Here is a 20,215-nt window from a genome sequence, read left to right as displayed (position 1 = left end):
AATCCTTCATCCTCGGTGAGAAAAAGAAACAAGCCTCAACTTTCCACGTACAAAATAATATTTTTGTCAGACAAAATAATAATATTTTTATTTTTTATTCCACAAGCAATCTCTTTCAGTCCTACCTGGCGCGGGTCCTCCTCCCTACCCCATTCGAAGCCTCTATTTCTCACTCCACGCGGATCGCGGAGTTTTGTAGCAAATAAATTACTCTCAAGTTTCCGCTTTACGCCGCAACAATCTCATCTCGTCCACTCACACAATTCCCCAAATTTTTTATGCCGTTTTTTCTTTTCTCACATGGAAGATGAATCTTTTCTTTCATGGCAAACAAGGACCCAATTTGAACCCATCATCGAGCATCGAGTTTCTGATTTATCCTTCCCCAGCTCTCGTTCCTTCAACGAATTTATCACTTTACAGGAAGCCCCGCGAGACCCACAACCCTCATCTCAATTATTGACTCCGAATGCTCCCAAGAAGAAACTTACTCGCTGCAAGACTGCTCCTGCCATGGTTGTTTTGCAAGACCTCAGACACAAAACGCCCGATGTTCCCAAACCACAGTCTAGCTCCATCATCAGGCAAGGCATTTGCTTACTCATGATATATCTTTCGATTGGGGTTGTCATATACTCCTTCAATCGGGACCATTTTTCCGGCGTAGAGACTCACCCTGTAGTTGATGCACTTTACTTTTGTATAGTCACCATGTGCACAATCGGTTACGGGGATATTACACCGACAAGCCCAGTAACTAAGGTCTTTGCATGTGTCTTTGTATTGGTAGGGTTTGGATTCATTGACATATTGCTTAGCGGGCTTGTTAATTACGTCCTAGATTTGCAAGAGAATACGATTCTAACTGGGCTTGTAATGGGGGCTCAAAGATCTCAAGAAGGATTCTCTGCAAGAAATTACATAGTTGATGTGGCAAAGGGGCGGATGAGAATCAGATTGAAGGTTGGTTTGGCATTGGGTGTGGTGGTGCTGTGTATTGGAATAGGGAGTCTGGTTTTGTACTTTGTGGAGGATTTGAATTGGATTGATTCAATTTACTTATCGGTTATGTCTGTAACAACAGTAGGGTATGGGGATAGAGCCTTCAAGACCCTCCCTGGGAGGCTCTTTGCTGCCATTTGGCTCCTTGTTTCCACACTCATGGTGGCCCGGGCCTTCCTGTATTTGGCAGAGGCCAGAATTGATAGAAGGCACCGGAGAATAGCTAAGTCGGTGTTGCATAGAGACATGACTGTTGAAGATTTGCTGGCTGCTGCTATCAATAACACCGGTTTCATCAGGTAACTTGTTTTCCCCTTTTTCTAGGTGCAATTTTTTTAAAATTTTGTTCCATCACTATGGCTGCGTTGTAAATTTACTCCCACCTTATAAATAACACTTAAACTGCTGAGTGGAGTCAGAGGACCTACAGGGCTACTTTCTGATGACAGAATTAATGCTAATATTGACACTGACCCAGGCTGTATTGTATGCAACATGATTTGTAGTAGCAACCTCAGGGTCCAGGACCCTAAGCTGAAAATAGTAACTGATGTCATCCTGCGTACAATCCTAGGAGTTGTATGTCATGAATAAGATTTCTAACTTCACTACATGATCCTAAGAATAAGATTAAGCATCGCAATCACCTTTTCTTGTTAGTGTTTATACAGGGTATATAGTTGTCTGTTGCCGCCTCTCATGTTACGATGCCTATGCTTTTGTTTTCAGATATTCGGAACCAGAGTTTATGACAGAGAATTTGAATCATATTAGTTTAGCATGGTTTACGACTTAGTCGTTGATGTATCTTTTAGTGTTATTCCTATTTACTGAATACAAATTGTTATTGTTACAAGTACCCATTCATTGTTGAGTTCTTCAATACAAGAGTCTATAGTCTATGAAAAAGAATGAGTTGCATTAGTTCAGCGTGGGGGAAAATGGTATAACTAATGGATGTTATTATTAGTTCAGCGTGAGGGAAAATGGTATAACTAATGGATGTTATTGTCATTTCAAATGATCAACTATTACTTTATTTTGGCGAGAGATTCCTTTCTTACCTGGAATTTCCATTCCATTTGCTATGATCCAGTAAGTCAGAGTATGTAGTATTCAAGCTCAAAGAGATGGGGAAGATAGGGGAAAAAGATATATTGCAAATCTGTGACCAATTCAGCAAGCTTGATTCCACTAACTCTGGGAAGATAACGCTACCTCATCTCTTGGAGGGCCGGTCATGACAGAGTTGGAGAGACCAATGAATAGTTTATTATGTGTTCGCTACATTTCACTGGCCAAGAGCAGAGGCTGAAACCCCGGAAAATCCTCTCTGCAAAAATTTGGCAGATGTAGGTGATTTGTTTTGGGGGCTTCCATATCTTGGAGGAGATGCAAATGATTGAATCATTTGGAGCGAACTTTTGTACAGGAACTCTACAATTCATATAGAGAGTACGAAATTTACAACTGCCTAATCTTTCCCTCTATTCTCCCCCTCCAAGTATATATATATATATATATAAGAACACAAATATAGTATTAGTCAGTCCTAAGAGAAAGAACTCAAATATACAATTGCTTTTCCTTTCCTTCTATTATAGGTAGTTCTTTGTTTGCGCAGAACTGGAGATTTTACTTTAACGCTACCATACGAGCATTCCTCTACCCACATTGTTTTTTAAGAGCAGCGAATTAAAGGCGCCAATATTGAAGCAAAATTGAAAAGTAACAAGCTTTTTATTAAAAAAAGGGGGGGGGGATATATATACAGTTTGAAAGGTAAAATAGTGCGAATAAATGTAGATATGCAAGAGTTTCTGGTTGACTCACTTCTCACCTGATCCCTTTCAAAATTATTTTGCTTGAACCATCGTTAGAAGGCGAAATTTTTGGGGAACGTAAGATTAGATACATGTATGCTTATATTGAAACCACTGGTCTTGAGGGAGAACCACACTAGTCCATCTTTGCGAGCACAGCCAAACAAAAATTGGAGTACTGGCACATCATAACCTCAGGAATTTCAATCCCACATTGTGTGATTTCCTGATGATGTACTTGGTTTAGCCCCTTTCTTTATTTTGGAAAAAAAAAACCCTTTTTTCTGATCGTCTCATTGGACGTGCCTGGACTTCTACAAGGAAAAGATCATTACGAATTATGACCAATCTCATCCGGTGCAATATAGTCATCATTAATGTTCTATGGTCATTAATTCCCTCGAGTGGAGTTGAAATGTTGCATTCTAGGACACAAGCTATTCTTAATATAATTCGGCTTTGGTTCCTTTCTTTCCAACTCCAAGGCCCGTTGTTAGCCAGTCATAGCGCAACTCCGAAAATAAAAACTCACCTAATGAAGTTTTTCTTCTCTTCTCTTCTCTTCTCTTCTTTTTTCTGGGTCATGGCCGCGGACCCGGAGTTGCTAAATAGAGGAAGAAAACCTACCTGCTTTGGGGGAGGAAAATTGAAGTAGCTTGCGTCTAATGATTCTTTTCTACATCGATGCGTTTGACGTTACCATGGAAAATAAAAACTGATGTGACCATCAGGCATAGCTAAAAGAGGGATAAATGGCCAAATACTCGATAGAATTTGACTGCGAATCATTTCAGTCCTCCTTTTGTAAGAAATATTACGTTCTAAAATCAAAAACCACTCGTTCACTGTTACTAAATAAGCCACGTGAAGATAAGATGGGACCACTTAGAACGACTATTGAGAAAAAATTTCCATGTGTTAGCTTTTATAAAGGAGAGCATCTGTTGTGCTCTGTTTGCATCTGAGGCAGGGTGTCGACGGAAACAACGATAGAGATCCAGTTGAGTACGCTGTGTGTGTTGGTGAGTGTGCTTGTGTCGAAGATCTCCGTTGTAGTCACAGAGAACTATGCGTCGGCAGTGGGTGACCCTGGAATACAGAGAGAGGGACTAAGGGTTGCATTTGAAGCTTGGAACTTTTGCAATGAAGTTGGAGAAGAAGCCCCTCACATGGGCAACCCGAGAGCTGCTGACTGTTTCAATCTTTCAAGTTCAAGTAAGCCAAACAATAACTAACATAATTTCATTCATTAGCATAGTCCTTTTGATTTGATTGAAATGCACAGGTTCACTGAATCACAAGGTCACGGAAGTTGATAACAGACTTGGGGCAGGGAAACCATTTCGTGGTGTGGGAGGAGATATAAACAACCCAGACCTCTACGCAGTGAAAAAGGAACTTTATCTAGGCTCTATCTGTGAAGTCGCAGATACCCAAAGACCATGGCACTTCTGGATGATTATGTTGAATAATGGCAACTACGACACAGAGTCAGGTTTATGTCCTGAGAATGGGAAGAAGGTAGCCCCTTCAAGGCCTGGACGGTTTCCCTGCTTGGGAAAAGGGTGTATGAACCAGCCCATCACGTGTCATCAACAGACACAGCTCCAACATGGTATCATGCGAGGAGGTTTCAATGGTACTTCTGATTTGAATTTTAGTTGCGGAGGAGGACACAGTGGCCTTTCTTACTACGAGGCAGTCTGGGAAAAGAAAGTGAATGTTGGGAGCTGGGTTTTCAAGCATAAGCTCCAGACCTCAGAGAACATCCATGGTTGATGCTGTACCTGAGAGCTGACGCGACCAGAGGATTCTCTGGAGGCTACCATTATGACACAAGGGAAATGTTCAAAACCGTAAGTGGAGACTCCTTTTTATTGAACTTTGCCTTGAGAATCCACTTTATTAATTACTCATTCGAACTTACTCATGATTCAGCCTCCAGAGTCACCCAATTTTAAGGTGAGGGTGAGGTTAGACATCAAAAAGGGGGGAGGAGCCAAGAGCCAATTCTACCTGGTAGACATAGGAAGCTGCTGGAAGAACAATGGAGCTGCTTGTGATGGAGATGTGGTCACTGATGTTACTAGATACAGCGAGATGATCATAAACCCCGAAACTCCAGCTACATGTTGCCCCAAAAGGTTAAAGAGTTGCCCACCATTTCACATAACACGAGACAACAGAAAGATCTATAGAAATGACACGGCCAATTTCCCATACTCGGCTCATCACTATTATTGTGCTCCAGGTAATGCCGTACATTTGGAGTTACCTATGAGTATTTGTGATCCTTACAGCAACCCTCAGGCACAAGAGATGGTTCAGTTACTGTCTCACTCAGTTTGGGCTGATTATCGGTATCCAGCCAAAAAAGGGGATGGCTGGGTTGGGGATGCAAGAACGTGGGAGCTTGATGTTGGTAGATTATCCAGTAAACTCTACTTCTATCAGGTCTATAACGGGATTTCTAATTACTGTATTCCCATGATAGGTTTGTGTGTTTTGATGTGTATTTTGGTGGTACAGGACCCTGGCTCTCCTCCTGCTAAAAGGGTATGGACTTCTATTGACATGGGTACTGAGATTTATGTTAGTGAAAAAGATGAAGTAGCAGAATGGATTCTCAGCGACTTTGACGTCCTTCTCAAGCAGCCAAATTCAAGAATGGAACTTTGAGCTTTCAGCTTCTACAATAAGATAAACAATGCATGCAGAGTTTGCTAGGGCGAGGAAAAGAAGTTTTACTTGTCAAAAGCGGATCATGGAAATGGGATCCAGGGGAGTGAGGAATGAAAATGCGCCTTTTCCGAGGACGTGCTTTATGGTCATTTTCCTTGGCCTTATTTATAAATGAACAATTAATTATTCTCAGCCAAAATACCTTTGCTAGAAACTGGAATCCTTGCTGTTACTTCTCCAAGTTATTCTCAGAACTAGTCTTTCTTAGGGATCAGAGCCATGCTTCCATTTTGCATTGCTTGCAGATCTTTCTTTTTTTTTTTTATTTCATTTTTATGGATCCGCTGGCAATAATAGCAGAGTGATTGCTGGGTTCCAAAACCAATTTCCTGTTAGGTCTATCTGTGAGGAATGAAAAGTGTATTCGGTGGGCTTCTGTTTTTCCTAGAATTGCGAACATCGGCTTCATGACAGTAAGGAAAGTGTGTATTCATTTGAAATCTCAGATTGATTTGATTTCTCTATCCATCTGAGAATATCCATATATAAACAAATAGAAAATATTGAATTAAAATATGAAAATACAAACAAATAAATTAATTAATGAATGAAAATGAGTAAACAAAAGCTTACAATTGTAGGTGCAACACTAGTAGCAGTTCTACCTTGTGGCGACTACAATCTCTCTTCCCCACGAGGGGGAGGGGACCCACAAGAAGAAAAGTAACTAACTAGCCAGACAAAGAATTTGTTATTTGCATCATAAGAAACAAGGTTGGAACAGGCGTACGTCTAAGCTTTGGTGAAGCTAGGATCAAAAGGAACACCGGTGGCAGCCAACCATGGCTGACCCAAACCTTCAAGGTATTGGGTGGCAGTGTAGACGGCAGCTTGATCCTTTGTAAGCTGGCCTCGACCCCACTTGACCCTGGTGGCAGGACTAAAGCCAGGTCCAGTATTGGCATACTCAGCAAAGTAACAGGTTGACAAGTACAAATCGCCTTGCCAAGGAAGATAGCCATCCGGGTGAATAATAGGACCCAGAGTGCTCTCCATGAAGATGGCCCTAGAATACGCCTTCCATGGCCTAGCCAAATAGCAAGGATTGGCAACCTTGTCGAGCCCAGGCTCTGCGTTGATATCGCTGTTCTGAATCACCACTCCAGTCCCTGCCTTAGGGTTGATGGAACCGTCTGCCACCACTATGTCCTGCTGGTTCTCCATCGGCTTCCTCAAAATGATCTTTGATTTCTGTATCAGAGTCCTCGACGCGCCAAAAATGAAGTCGATGGTGCCTGTAATTTCACACTCGCGGAACAACTGAATCCCCGCCTGCACGTACAAGGTGTCTTGGAAACCTCGGAATGCGCACTGGTAAAAAGCCGCGTGTGCTGCTTGCGTGCGCAGCGCCACTGCTTGATGTCCTACAGACCCAGCCGTGTTCTCGAATCCTATTCCCTTGGCGATGAACATGTCTCCAGCAATAGCTGCATGCGCGCGCATATAGAGACATACATGGATATACAATTTAATTAATCTATCCACCAGTTCCTCTCTCACTCATTATGTATATAAAATAACAACTTACCAAAGGTGGCGCTGTTGAAGGTCTTGTACTCCTTCTTGGGCTCGACGCATCTGTTTCCAGTGACGATGGTTTTTGTAGCGCCATCTCCGTAGATGTAAACGTTCGGCTTTTTCTTGTCAACAAGAGGGTACTCGTTATAAGTTCCAGCTTTGACGTAGATAATGTATCTGCCTTGATGGTTCTTTGGGTATGAATTGAGAGCGTCGGTGATGGATTTATATTGACCGCTGCCATCTTGCGCAACCACCGCGTTGGGTTGAGGTGGAGGGTTGGCTCCCAAGAGCTTGCGATCTGCTTGGGGCAACCAGCTGGGATCTTCGTCTTCCAGGAGACGACGAGAAGGAGCCTTCACTGTCAAATCCAAGTTGAATGCAGAAAGCAGATGGTTTAGGCCGGCGAGAACATCGAGTGCCACTCCGGTAAGCTTCTGTATGTCGTCCAGGCCACCTTCTGTGTGCAGTGTATCTCTTACCTGCTTCTCGCCTCCGCCTGCCTCGAACCCGTCGTAGCATGATTGTTGGAAGGATAACACCATGGCCAACCAATTCTTGATGTCATCGGTCCTATTCTCAATGGTTCTAATGTCATCGCCTTTGAGCATAGCGTTCGAGGCCTCGAGTGAATCAATGGCTGACTGCAACAGGTCCTGGCAATCGTCAATGGCCATCTTAACGCCTTTGTCGCCGGAGCCATGTTCGACGGCGAGCTTGTCGCTCATGTTAGCGGCACCTATCACCTTTTGCATCACTTTCGCCACTGCCGTGGTGATGTAATCTTTTGGGTCCGTGGAATTGACGGTCCCAAGAGTATCTTCGCAATCCTTCTTGTTGTCTGAGCCTTGGCATATCGCCGTCACGGCCTTGTTCTGGGAGCTCAACCCAGTATCACTGCTACCACTACCACTACTGCCACTTTGTCGGACGACAAGAATAGTCCCGACAGCACAACCTACGACCAGGATGAGTGCAACCCCGGGCAGGAATATCTTATTCATTTTTCTTTCTTTATTTTGGTTTTTCTATTTTTTTTCTTATTACGTTTTCCTCCGACGTCTACGACGCGAGTTGTCGAAGCCTGTTTTTTCTTGGCCACTTTTAGTAATCGATGCCTATCGGAGAAAAAAAATTGATAAAAAATGACTGTTAGTTTATTAATTTTGAGATGAGAGACGAGAGAATCGATTGACCGCGCATGCACTTTCTGCTTTTTATACATTGGTCAAGTTTCTAAAATAGGATAGTTTGACATTTTCCATCAGATCTTGATTTGTGGTTGTAAGTCTCCAGCTAAAGCTTTTCGCCGTTTGAAGTCAAATTTACTAATCTGATCTCTATTGGAATGTTTAAAATAACAAATAGAGGTGCTCTCCACGAATTTCCATTTCAAACCCATTTCATTGAACTTTTTCTTTTCAGGTGCTTGTCAATTAATTTGACACATTTTAGGACCGGGCATTATATAAAGGATAGTCAACACTTAAAAAAATAATAATCATTAGTCCCTATAATTTTTATCAAATTTTATGTTTAGTCCTTATAATTTTTTTAATTGATCCCTATAATTTTATTAAATTTTACTTTTAATTCTTATATTTTTTTAATGTTTTGACTCCTCATAGGGACTAAAACATTGAAACTATAGAAGTTTGAATGTTAAATATCATCTAATATTTTAATGTTATAGAGATTAAAAATACTGAGAAAAAATTTATAAGAATTAAAAGCAAAATTTGATAGTGCTACGGGGATTGATGATTATATTTTTTCCTTTTTTTAATCATTACATTTGTTCATCTGAAATGTTGACGGCAATATAATTTAGACATCATGTGTCGCCCTAATCATGTATTAGATTCTCGCAAATGTAACTTTCAAGTCATTAATTTGCGTGTGGGCAACACTAATTTATTTGGGCAACAGGGCCTTATAATGGCTATTTTTCTAGAGGGAAAAAAACTAAACATAGTCATAGGGGTGTGGAATATACGATCTCAATTCTAAACGGTCATGCATTAATTTTTATTTAGAAACTATACTGGATCCCAGTGCAATGCAGGTTTGATTTTGAAAAATTGTAAAAAAAAAAAATAGATTACAGCATTTACAAAATTTCAATTCAAGTAATAATAGTATTTTTTTTAAGACTAAATGAGGTTTTTTTTTTTGGTAATCAGACTAAATGAGTTTTGTTTAGAGATATATTCAATTTCAAGAGTGGATATAAAAATATACGACTTAAATCATCATCTAGATCATCCATAAGAAAGTTTTCTTATTCAACATGCCAAAGATTTTTTTTTTTTGACAACATTTTAAATTTAAGGAAAAAAATAAGTAAACAATTTTGTTGACCTTGCAGGGGTTTCACAAGATTCAAGAATTTCAACTTTTTTTCTCTTCTGGCCAGCGAGGATTTCAACTTAATTATTTGCTTCAAATTTGACTAAACATTTATTTCATCTTCGTATGTAACTATTAGCTAGGAATTGAGGAGTATGATTTATATCGTTTATGAATAATTCACTATAATTTTCATAAAATTTTATAGTATATATAAAGGCATGATATATGAATAATTTCAAAAGCTTAATCATTTTTATCTAATAGTTTCAATTCCATTCTTATAATGTTAGTTAAAAAATATAGGGTTTGTTTAATTAAATATTATTTTAATAAATTAATTAATTGTCTCTAAACTAACACAATATTTTTATATTTTACCTTTATTTATTACGGTATTTCACTTAAAAATAAATATAAAATAATTTATGTAGCACCCAACTATCAACAAATGTTTTATATTTCTTAATGAAGGAGTACTTAATAATTTGTCTATCTAATAAATGTGCCCGAAGTATTTGTCATCATCACCGTCTCATAGCTTTTCTACTAGCAAATCCTGTGGAACTCTGCCATACCACGAAGGGTTACCAGCGCACAAAACAAGCTTCATAAAAAACAAGGAAAAATTGCTAATAAAGAGTTAACCAGAAATTTAATTGTTTAGAAGGCTCTGGGGATGTTTTTAAAAAGAGATCATTCATTGTTATTAATTGTTCAAGGTTGGATAACATAAATGCTTTAAATAATAAAAAAAAAGGAAAAAAGTTAAGTAAGATTATTAGCTATCAATATGTCACACAAGGTCTTCCACAATCAATAATTTTGAATTTAATATATCAGATAAGGTTTTTTAGTGTTAATATATCAAAATAAGGTCTTTTGATATCAATATGTATGCACCTAATGTGTTTGTACCTATGGAAGTTGTTTGCATGTAATAAAAAGGTCTTGCATATGATGGAAGGAATTGCATATGATGAAAGAAATTAATCTACATCTATAAGAGAATGTTATATATTATGAGAGAATGTTATATATGATAGAAGAAACATTACATATCATGAAAAAAATCTACATTTATGAGAGAGTGTTGTATATGATGCGAAAGTGTTGCATACGTGAGAGAATGTTGCATATAATGAAGAAAATGCTACATGTTGTGAGAGAAATCTATGTCTATAGGAAAGTGTTACATGCAATGAAAGGAAAGTTGCTTATCATAGAAGAAATTTGTCTAACACACCAAAATTTTTTTTTTTTAAATAATTTAACTCAACCATAGTTGGGTTACAGCCACCCAACACATTTTTATATCAATAAATTTCAATATAAAATATTTTATAATCGGCTTCAATTCACACACTATAACATTTCAGATAAATTTTTACCTCCCACATGCCATTAGGCTAAATCACATTTGTCCATCCTTATACTCCCAACAAGTAAACTAAATCACATTTGTCCATCCTTATACTCCCAACAAGTAAAATAAGCAATTTAATTAATTTTCAACACAAGCCAGTTATTTGACCTTATAATCATGCCATTTTAACCAATCCAAAGTAAACCAAATATTAAAATTACAGTCATCCAAATTGTACCAAAAATAGAAATAGTTTGAAAGGCATGATTACATTTATATATTCATATAATTGACAATAAACAAAAAGCCCTAATATTGGCAATATAATACATTATAAATCATAAATTAAATACCCAAAAGAGACAGTGGATCTATACCACTAAGCCTCTGGGACTCCTCCACGTGTCACTCTTGGCTCTTCTCCTGAAAATTGTTAACCACATAATGAGACTCAAAAGTCCCAGTAACCAAAGCCAATTTATGATAGTGTATACAAACAGTTAAGTGTGTGCTTACTAAGTGAGAATTAAAAATAATATAATTCCAACAAATATAAGAAATATTATAATAAACACAAACAACCATCCTTATATCCCTCCATTAACCTCGAGCCGTAGCCCTCACTCGGTACTAAATTACCCGGCCAAAGGTAGATTAGCCCGAGCCCTTACAAACCACCTATTGAGCTCCAATAGGGGCGTACCACGTGGCACATAATTACAACAATAATAGCAAGTCTCCCAACACCTCCCACAATAAATAAACAAATTCATAATAATATTGTACAATTATACAATATTACAAAATTCATAATTTTCTCAATAATCACCCAATTAACATGAAGTAACACTAATCATAAATTAAAAGCATGGTTACCTTGTGGCTTTTTCAATAAATTATTCCTTAAAATTTCTCTCTCTCCACAATCTTCACCAGTAATACAATCTACAAATAACATATTATTTATAAATATTAGTTTCAATTTTTGAAACTAATAAAATAATTCTAATAATAGAATTAAAAATATAACATAATTCCTAATCTCAATCTTAATACAAATCTATAGTTAATACTATTAAGTAAAATTTTTAACTCCTCTTTTAATTATCAATAAACATTAATAATCTAAAAATCAAATTTTAAACTAATTTCTATTATCAAAATTTTCTTTTTATTTTATAAATTCGTACCTAAAATACCCAAAAATTAAAAATTGAGTCTCTAGCTTAGAATCATAATCCTATAACCATAATAATTCATTTCTCATCCCAAATAATCATCTAAACCTCAATAAATCAACATATATTTTCAGATCTAGTTTAGAATTTGATCCATAAGCCATAAATTCAAAGATCATTAACAAATTTATACTCTATAACATTTATTATACTACTGACAACCTCAAAAACCATATTTATTCGACATAAATTCATCCCTCTTTCAGATCTTAAATTTTCTACCACTACAAACTCAGAAACTAAAGAAGAAGGATGACTAAGAAAAATTTTTAGAACACTTACTTAGTCTTGAAAAGCTTAAAATCACACCCTAAATATCCTATTAAAAACTCTTACCTTAAAACCCAGCACCGGTGAATTTGGCTCACAGATGCTCTCTCTGCCGAAGCTCACGCACGAAAGAAGGAATGAAGAAATGAAGGAACAGGTGAGTTTTTATAAAAATTCAGTGGGTCCCACATTTTTTTTTAATTATTTTCTCTCTCTTCTTCTTCTTTTCTTTTTATTATTATTTTATTATTGTTACTGTTGAGGCGGCGGACGAAGCAAATTCGCTTTCTTCTTCTTCTTCCTTTCTTTTCCTTTCTTTCTTTTTATTATTATAATAATAATAATTTAATAATATTTTATTTTTTTTTATTTTTTTATTTTTTTTCATACCTTTTTTTTTATAATAATAATTTAATAATACTTTTCAAAATTTTTATTAACCCAAATTAACTATTAAAATTTAAATTGGGATGTTACAATTCTCCCCTCCTTTTACAAATTTTGTCCTCAAAATTTAAAATTAATAACTATTAACTACTCACTTAATCAAAAAGACGAGGATAATCACGTCGCATACTGTCCTCGGTCTCCCACGTAACATCACCTGGAGTTGTGCTCTTCCAGATTACTTTAACCAATCTAATGGTCTTATTTCTTAATTGCTTGTCCTTATAATCCATAATCCTTTCTGGTTCAGCTCTGAATGTCAAATTCTCCCTGAGTTCAATTACCTCGGGTTCAATTATATAGGAAGGATCTGGTTGATACTTTTTCAGTTGTGACACATGGAATACGTTGTGTATTCCAGCAATTTGGGGTGGTAATGTTACTTGGTACGCTACTGGTCCAACTCGTTTTAAGATCTCAAAAGGCCCCATAAACCTTGGTGTCAACTTCTTAGCCTTAATAGCTCTTCCAATACCAGTTACTGGAGAGATTTTCAAAAATACATGGTCACCTACTTCAAACTCAAGCGGTCTTCTCCTTTTATCCGCATAACTCTTTTGTCTACTTTGAGCTGTGAGTAATTTTTGCTTAATTAAAGCAATCTTTTGGGTAGTCTCATCAACAATGTCTGGCCCCAAAACAGTTCTCTCACTTAATTCTGTCCAACACAGTGGCGATCTACATTTTCTTCCATACAATGCCTCATAAGGTGCCATCTGAATGCTAGAATGAAAACTATTATTGTAGGCAAATTCAGCTAATGGTAAGTGACTATCCCAATTACCTCTAAGCTCAATGGCACACGCTCTTAACATGTCTTCAAGAGTTTGTATGGTTCGTTCCGTTTGCCCATCGGTCTGGGGGTGGTAAGCGGTGCTAAAACTCAGACGAGTACCCATGGCTTCCTGTAATGACTTCCAAAAGTTTGATGTGAATCTCGGATCACGATCAGATACAATATTTGTCGGCACTCCATGCAATCTCACCACTTCTCTTATGTAGATTTCAGTTAATTTTTCGAGAGAATACTTGATATTAGTAGCAAGAAAATGAGCTGATTTGGTGAGTCGATCTACGATTACCCATATAGTGTCATGACCAGAAGATGTTCTGGGCAATCCTGTAATGAAGTCCATAGAAATGCTGTCCCATTTCCACTCTGGAATATCAAGAGACTGTAGCATCCCGGCTGGTTTCTGATGCTCAATTTTGACTTTCTGGCAAGTCAAACAATGAGTTACATGTTCAGTTACATCTCTCTTCATCCTTGGCCACCACCAACCACGTCTTAAGTCATGATACATCTTAGTTGCTCCTGGGTGAATGGTATATTTACTTTGATGAGCCTCCTCAAGTAAGATATTTTTCAATCGAGTATCATTAGGCACACATACTCTACCTTTATATCTTACGACATCATCATCGGTCACATCAAAATGTTCAGCCTTTCCAGCCCCAATCTCTACCCTAATCTTATTCAAATAATCGTCCTTCTGCTGCGAAATTCTGATTTCTTCCCAAAAATTATTCTCAAATTCAGTAATATGTAGAGCAGCCAAACGATTTTCGACTACTTCTACATTTACTGCATGAAAACTACTCCATAATTCATGTTCTCTGACCATCATGTGAGCAGTATGTACAAGTTTCCTGCTCAGAGCGTCGGCGACTACGTTAGCTTTCCCTGGATGATACTTCAACTCAAAGTCATAATCCTTCAAAAACTCAATCCATCTGCGCTGTCTCATGTTGAGCTCCTTTTGATCAAACAAATATTTTAAACTTTTATGATCACTGAAGACTTCAAAAGAAGAACCATAAAGATAGTGCCTCCAAATCTTCAAGGCAAATACCACAGCAGCAAGCTCCAAGTCATGAGTAGGGTAATTTTCCTCATGAGGTCTCAACTGTCGAGAGGCATAAGCCACTACTCGATCCTCCTGCATCAATACACAACCTAAACCTTTCTTAGAAGCATCAGTATATAAGGTATAAGGAGCAGTTGGAACAGGTAAGGTGAGCACCGGTGTGGTGGTCAACCTCTTTTTCAGTTCCTGGAAGGCAACTTCACACTCGTTCGTCCAAATAAATGGAGCATCTTTCCTGGTCAACTTAGTCAAGGGCATTGCAATTTGTGAAAAACCCTTAATGAAACGACGATAGTAGCCTGCAAGACCCAAGAAACTCCTAATCTCTGTCACACTTCGAGGTTGCTCCCATTTCATCACTGCATCTATCTTACTAGGGTCCACTGCTACCCCTTCTTCTGAAACAACATGGCCTAAGAATTTAACTTCTTTAAGCCAAAAATCACATTTGCTCAACTTGGCATAGAGCTTGTGCTCTCTTAATATCTCCAAAACAATTTTAAGATGTCTAGCATGGTCCACCTCATCTCGAGAATAAATAAGTATGTCATCAATAAAGACTACAACAAATTCATCGAGATAAGGCCTGAAGATTCGATTCATATAATCCATGAAGACAGCTGGGGCATTTGTTAACCCAAACGGCATCACTAGGAACTCATAGTGCCCATATCTAGTTCTAAAAGCAGTTTTAGGGATATCCTCTGCTCTAACCCTCAATTGATGATACCCTGATCTTAGATCAATCTTAGAAAACACCGCTGAATTGACTAATTGGTCTAACAAATCATCAATTCGAGGTAAGGGGTACTTATTCTTGATGGTTACCTTATTCAATTGTCTATAATCAATACACAATCTAAGGCTTCCATCTTTCTTTTTCACAAACAGTACCGGTGACCCCCATGGTGATACACTCGGTCTGATAAACCCCTTCTCTAACAACTCTTCAATTTGTCTCTTCAACTCAGCTAACTCCGATGGAGACATCCTATAGGGTGCCTTAGAAATAGGCCCCGTACCAGGTACGAGTTCAATCGAGAACTCAACCTCTCGTTCTGGAGGCAAACCGATCACTTCAGTAGGAAAGACGTCAGGGAATTCTCTCACTACTGGAATCTGATCTACACCTTCTTCAATCTCTGCCTTGATTGAGAAGAAAATCATAAAAGCTTGACAGCCCTTTCTTATACACTGTTCTACTTGAGCTGCAGACAACAACATAGGACTTTGGGACTCTACAGGGGTTACAGTAAGAACTGAGAGTGACACACTCTTTTTCTGACAATTAAGTACAGCTCCATTTGCAGACAACCAATCCATCCCCACAATAACATCAATCCCAGACAAAGACAAACAAATGAGGTCTATGGTGGTCTTTCGACCCTCATACTCAACCTCTACATTTAGACATGCCTTAGCAGTCCTTACAGTCAAACCAGCAGGAGTAGAAATCTTCACATCAAAAGGTAAGGTACACACAGGCAATTTACATCTTTTCATACATTCATCAGACACAAAAGAGTGTGTAGCACCCGAATCAAACAAAGCACAAACATCATTATCAAGGATTCGGATTATACCTCTGATAGCATTAGGGTTGTTAGCAGCCTCTGGCCCAGAGAGGGCATACACTCGTGCTGGTACTGTAGGTCTCTGATCATTACCCCTATTTTGGTTTTGATAGCAGAATCTAGCAATATGACCAGGCTTCTGACAGATGTAACAAACCCAACAATCACCAGAATGAAACTTCCCACACTTACTGCATGCTTGATTACTAGCAGCACTAGGAGTAGGATTAAAGGTAGCTGGGCTCCTATAGGACCCTTGACTTCCACTCTGATTCCCTCTGTAGCTCTGGCCCTTATGATAGTAGCCCTTCTTCTTCTGATTTCTAAAACCTCCAAAGATTTGACTGCTCCTCTTCTCTACTCCACCAATGGGTCGGTGTGGATAGGGGGCTTCCCATGAGGTTCTTTCCTCCTCTCTCTATCAGCTTCTAATCTAGCCTCTCTCTTCCTCCGAGAAACTATTCGAAGCTTATTGCACATCTCACTGAATGTCTTGATCTCAAAAGGGGCTAACTGTTCCCTTAGATCAGGCCTCGCCTTCTCTAGTAATCGTTCAGCCATCCACTCCGTGTCTTCATGTTTCTGGAGGTAAGTAGAGTATTTAGATAATTCTGAGAATTGTTCAATAAATTCATCCTCATCTAAATCACCCTGGCGGAATGCATGAAACTCAGCCTCCTTTTCTGCTCTCAGTGCAGTAGGAAAATAATTCTCGAACAATATGGCTTTAAAATCTTCCCAAGTAAGAGAGGAATCATCCTTCGGTCCTGATGTTTCCCACCATTTCTTAGCACTCTTCTGTAGTAGGAATATTGCCAGCTGCACCTTTTGATTAGAAGTGCACACAACCATACGAAAAATACTCTCCAATTGATCTATCCATTCTTCAACCACCGCTGGCTTAAGATTTCCATCGAAAGTAGGAGGATTAAACTTACGAAAAGTACTCCAGATCTTTGTGATCGTGGATGTCTGTTGGTCAGAGTGGAGACTCACATTCTTCGGACTAGTCTCATGGTGAGAATAGGAAGGTAAGCCTTCATCAGCAGATTGGCTCGCATTGAATACCTTGGTATGGCTTCCTTCTTGTTGGCCATTTCCCTCTCGGTTGTCATTCTCCTTATATTGTCTTAAAGCGGCCAATTCTTCTTCTTGTCTCTTCATGCGGTCACTAAGATTATATAGTAGATCCATCATTTGCCTCATGGTTGGCTCATCCTGCCTTAGTTGTGACTGTATGGGCTCGCCCTGCCCAATTTGTTGCTGTGTGGGCTCCGGTTGTGGCAGTGAAGGTATGTCATTTCCTATTGGCTCTATAGAATCACCGACAATTTCGCCACCTCTCCTAGTTTTGGACACCATCTCTCCCCTCCTAAAGGATGGAAGTCACATAATTAAATTAACACTAATCTCAAGACAAGAAAAATAATGGAGAAGCATTATGATTTAATAATGTATATTGCCAATAAACTAGGTTAATGTATAACAATTTCATAATTTATAAGAATTGGAACCATGAAGCTCTGATACCAAAATTTGTAACACACCAAAATTTTTTTTTTTTAAATAATTTAACTCAACCATAGTTGGGTTACAGCCACCCAACACATTTTTATATCAATAATTTCAATATAAAATATTTTATAATTGGCTTCAACTCACACACTATAACATTTCAGATAAATTTTTACCTCCCACATGCCATTAGGCTAAATCACATTTGTCCATCCTTATACTCCCAACAAGTAAACTAAATCACATTTGTCCATCCTTATACTCCCAACAAGTAAAATAAGCAATTTAATCAATTTTCAACACAAGCCAGTTATTTGGCCTTATAATCATGCCATTTTAACCAATCCAAAGTAAACCAAATATTAAAATTACAGTCATCCAAATTGTACCAAAAATAGAAATAGTTTGAAAGGCATGATTACATTTATATATTCATATAATTGACAATAAACAAAAAGCCCTAATATTGGCAATATAACACATTATAAATCATAAATTAAATACCCAAAAGAGACAGTGGATCTATACCACTAAGCCTCTGGGACTCCTCCACGTGTCACTCTGGCTCTTCTCCTGAAAATTGTTAACCACATAATGAGACTCAAAAGTCCCAGTAACCAAAGCCAATTTATGATAGTGTATACAAACAGTTAAGTGTGTGCTTACTAAGTGAGAATTAAAAATAATATAATTCCAACAAATATAAGAAATATTATAATAAACACAAACAACCATCCTTATATCCCTCCATTAACCTCGAGCCGTAGCCCTCACTCGGTACTAAATTACCCGGCCAAAGGTAGATTAGCCCGAGCCCTTACAAACCACCTATTGAGCTCCAATAGGGGCGTACCACGTGGCACATAAATACAACAATAATAGCAAGTCTCCCAACACCTCCCACAATAAATAAACAAATTCATAATAATATTGCACAATTATACAATATTACAAAATTCATAATTTTCTCAATAATCACCCAATTAACATGAAGTAACACTAATCACAAATTAAAAGCATGGTTACCTTGTGGCTTTTTCAATAAATTATTCCTTAAAATTTCTCTCTCTCCACAATCTTCACCAGTAATACAATCTACAAATAACATATTATTTATAAATATTAGTTTCAATTTTTGAAACTAATAAAATAATTCTAATAATAGAATTAAAAATATAACATAATTCCTAATCTCAATCTTAATACAAATCTATAGTTAATACTATTAAGTAAAATTTTTAACTCCTCTTTTAATTATCAATAAACATTAATAATCTAAAAATCAAATTTAAACTAATTTCTATTATCAAAATTTTCTTTTTATTTTATAAATTCGTACCTAAAATACCCAAAAATTAAAAATTGAGTCTCTAGCTTAGAATCATAATCCTATAACCATAATAATTCATTTCTCATCCCAAATAATCATCTAAACCTCAATAAATCAACATATATTTTCAGATCTAGTTTAGAATTTGATCCATAAGCCATAAATTCAAAGATCATTAACAAATTTATACTCTATAACATTTATTATACTACTGACAACCTCAAAAACCATATTTATTCAACATAAATTCATCCCTCTTTCAGATCTTAAATTTTCTACCACTACAAACTCAGAAACTAAAGAAGAAGGATGACTAAGAAAAATTTTTAGAACACTTACTTAGTCTTGAAAAGCTTAAAATCACACCCTAAATATCCTATTAAAAACTCTTACCTTAAAACCCAGCACCGGTGAATTTGGCTCACAGATGCTCTCTCTGCCGAAGCTCACGCACGAAAGAAGGAATGAAGAAATGAAGGAACAGGTGAGTTTTTATAAAAATTCAGTGGGTCCCACATTTTTTTTAATTATTTTCTCTCTCTTCTTCTTCTTTTCTTTTTATTATTATTTTATTATTGTTACTGTTGAGGCGGCGGACGAAGCAAATTCGCTTTCTTCTTCTTCTTCCTTTCTTTTCCTTTCTTTCTTTTTATTATTATAATAATAATAATTTAATAATATTTTTTTTATTTTTTTTTTTTTTTCATAATAATAATTTAATAATACTTTTCAAAATTTTTATAACCCAAATTAACTATTAAAATTTAATTGGGATGTTACAATTCTCCCCTCCTTTTACAAATTTTGTCCTCAAATTTAAAATTAATAACTATTAACTACTCACTTAATCAAAAAGACGAGGATAATCACGTCGCATACTGTCCTCGGTCTCCCACGTAACATCACCTGGAGTTGTGCTCTTCCAGATTACTTTAACCAATCTAATGGTCTTATTTCTTAATTGCTTGTCCTTATAATCCATAATCCTTTCTGGTTCAGCTCTGAATGTCAAATTCTCCCTGAGTTCAATTACCTCGGGTTCAATTATATAGGAAGGATCTGGTTGATACTTTTTCAGTTGTGACACATGGAATACGTTGTGTATTCCAGCAATTTGGGGTGGTAATGTTACTTGGTACGCTACTGGTCCAACTCGTTTTAAGATCTCAAAAG

General features: G+C 37.3%; 3 protein-coding genes and 1 pseudogene across 3 annotated transcripts; 2 read left to right on the top strand and 2 right to left on the bottom strand.

Moving 5' to 3' along the window:
* The first annotated feature begins 224 nt into the window (after nt 1-224).
* On the top strand, nt 225-2,473 carry LOC129318680 (two-pore potassium channel 5). The gene is made up of 2 exons (XM_054963583.1): nt 225-1,301; nt 2,099-2,473. Exons 1-2 carry the CDS (start codon nt 301-303, stop codon nt 2,244-2,246), a joined length of 1,149 nt encoding a protein of 382 aa, XP_054819558.1. The 5' UTR covers nt 225-300; the 3' UTR covers nt 2,247-2,473.
* Nucleotides 2,474-3,408: 935 nt separating this feature from the next.
* Nucleotides 3,409-5,957, top strand: LOC129302834 (uncharacterized; annotated as a pseudogene).
* Nucleotides 5,958-6,075: 118 nt separating this feature from the next.
* LOC129318674 (pectinesterase-like) lies at nt 6,076-8,250 on the bottom strand. The gene is made up of 2 exons (XM_054963574.1): nt 7,096-8,250; nt 6,076-6,994 (listed from the first exon to the last, which is right to left on the bottom strand). Exons 1-2 carry the CDS (start codon nt 8,087-8,089, stop codon nt 6,300-6,302), a joined length of 1,689 nt encoding a protein of 562 aa, XP_054819549.1. The 5' UTR covers nt 8,090-8,250; the 3' UTR covers nt 6,076-6,299.
* An 8,364-nt stretch (nt 8,251-16,614) lies between these two features.
* Nucleotides 16,615-17,581, bottom strand: LOC129305426 (uncharacterized; the record flags this gene model as incomplete). The annotated part of the gene is made up of 1 exon (XM_054945460.1): nt 16,615-17,581. A coding segment is annotated over exon 1 (945 nt), but the record flags the coding sequence as incomplete, so codon positions are not given.
* Between the last annotated feature and the right edge of the window lie 2,634 nt (nt 17,582-20,215).

This window comes from Prosopis cineraria, unplaced genomic scaffold (assembly GCF_029017545.1).
Source record: "Prosopis cineraria cultivar Desert tree isolate PC_DT_omini unplaced genomic scaffold, ASM2901754v1 PC1, whole genome shotgun sequence".
Classification (NCBI taxonomy): domain Eukaryota; kingdom Viridiplantae; phylum Streptophyta; class Magnoliopsida; order Fabales; family Fabaceae; genus Prosopis; species Prosopis cineraria.
The sequence above is the reverse complement of the archived record's forward strand: the minus strand, read 5'-3'. Positions and strand labels throughout refer to the sequence as shown.

What these genes read in the sequence shown, in the direction of transcription:
- LOC129318674 (XM_054963574.1), bottom strand. Translation starts at nt 8,089, where the DNA reads ATGAATAAGATATTCCTGCCCGGGGTTGCACTCATCCTGGTCGTAGGT. An exon ending in CTTCAACAGCGCCACCTTTG is followed by an intron (nt 6,995 to 7,095) that starts GTAAGTTGTTAT and finishes GCGCGCATGCAG; the next exon opens with CTATTGCTGGAGACATGTTC.
- LOC129318680 (XM_054963583.1), top strand. Translation starts at nt 301, where the DNA reads ATGGAAGATGAATCTTTTCTTTCATGGCAAACAAGGACCCAATTTGAA. An exon ending in AATAACACCGGTTTCATCAG is followed by an intron (nt 1,302 to 2,098) that starts GTAACTTGTTTT and finishes GCTATGATCCAG; the next exon opens with TAAGTCAGAGTATGTAGTAT.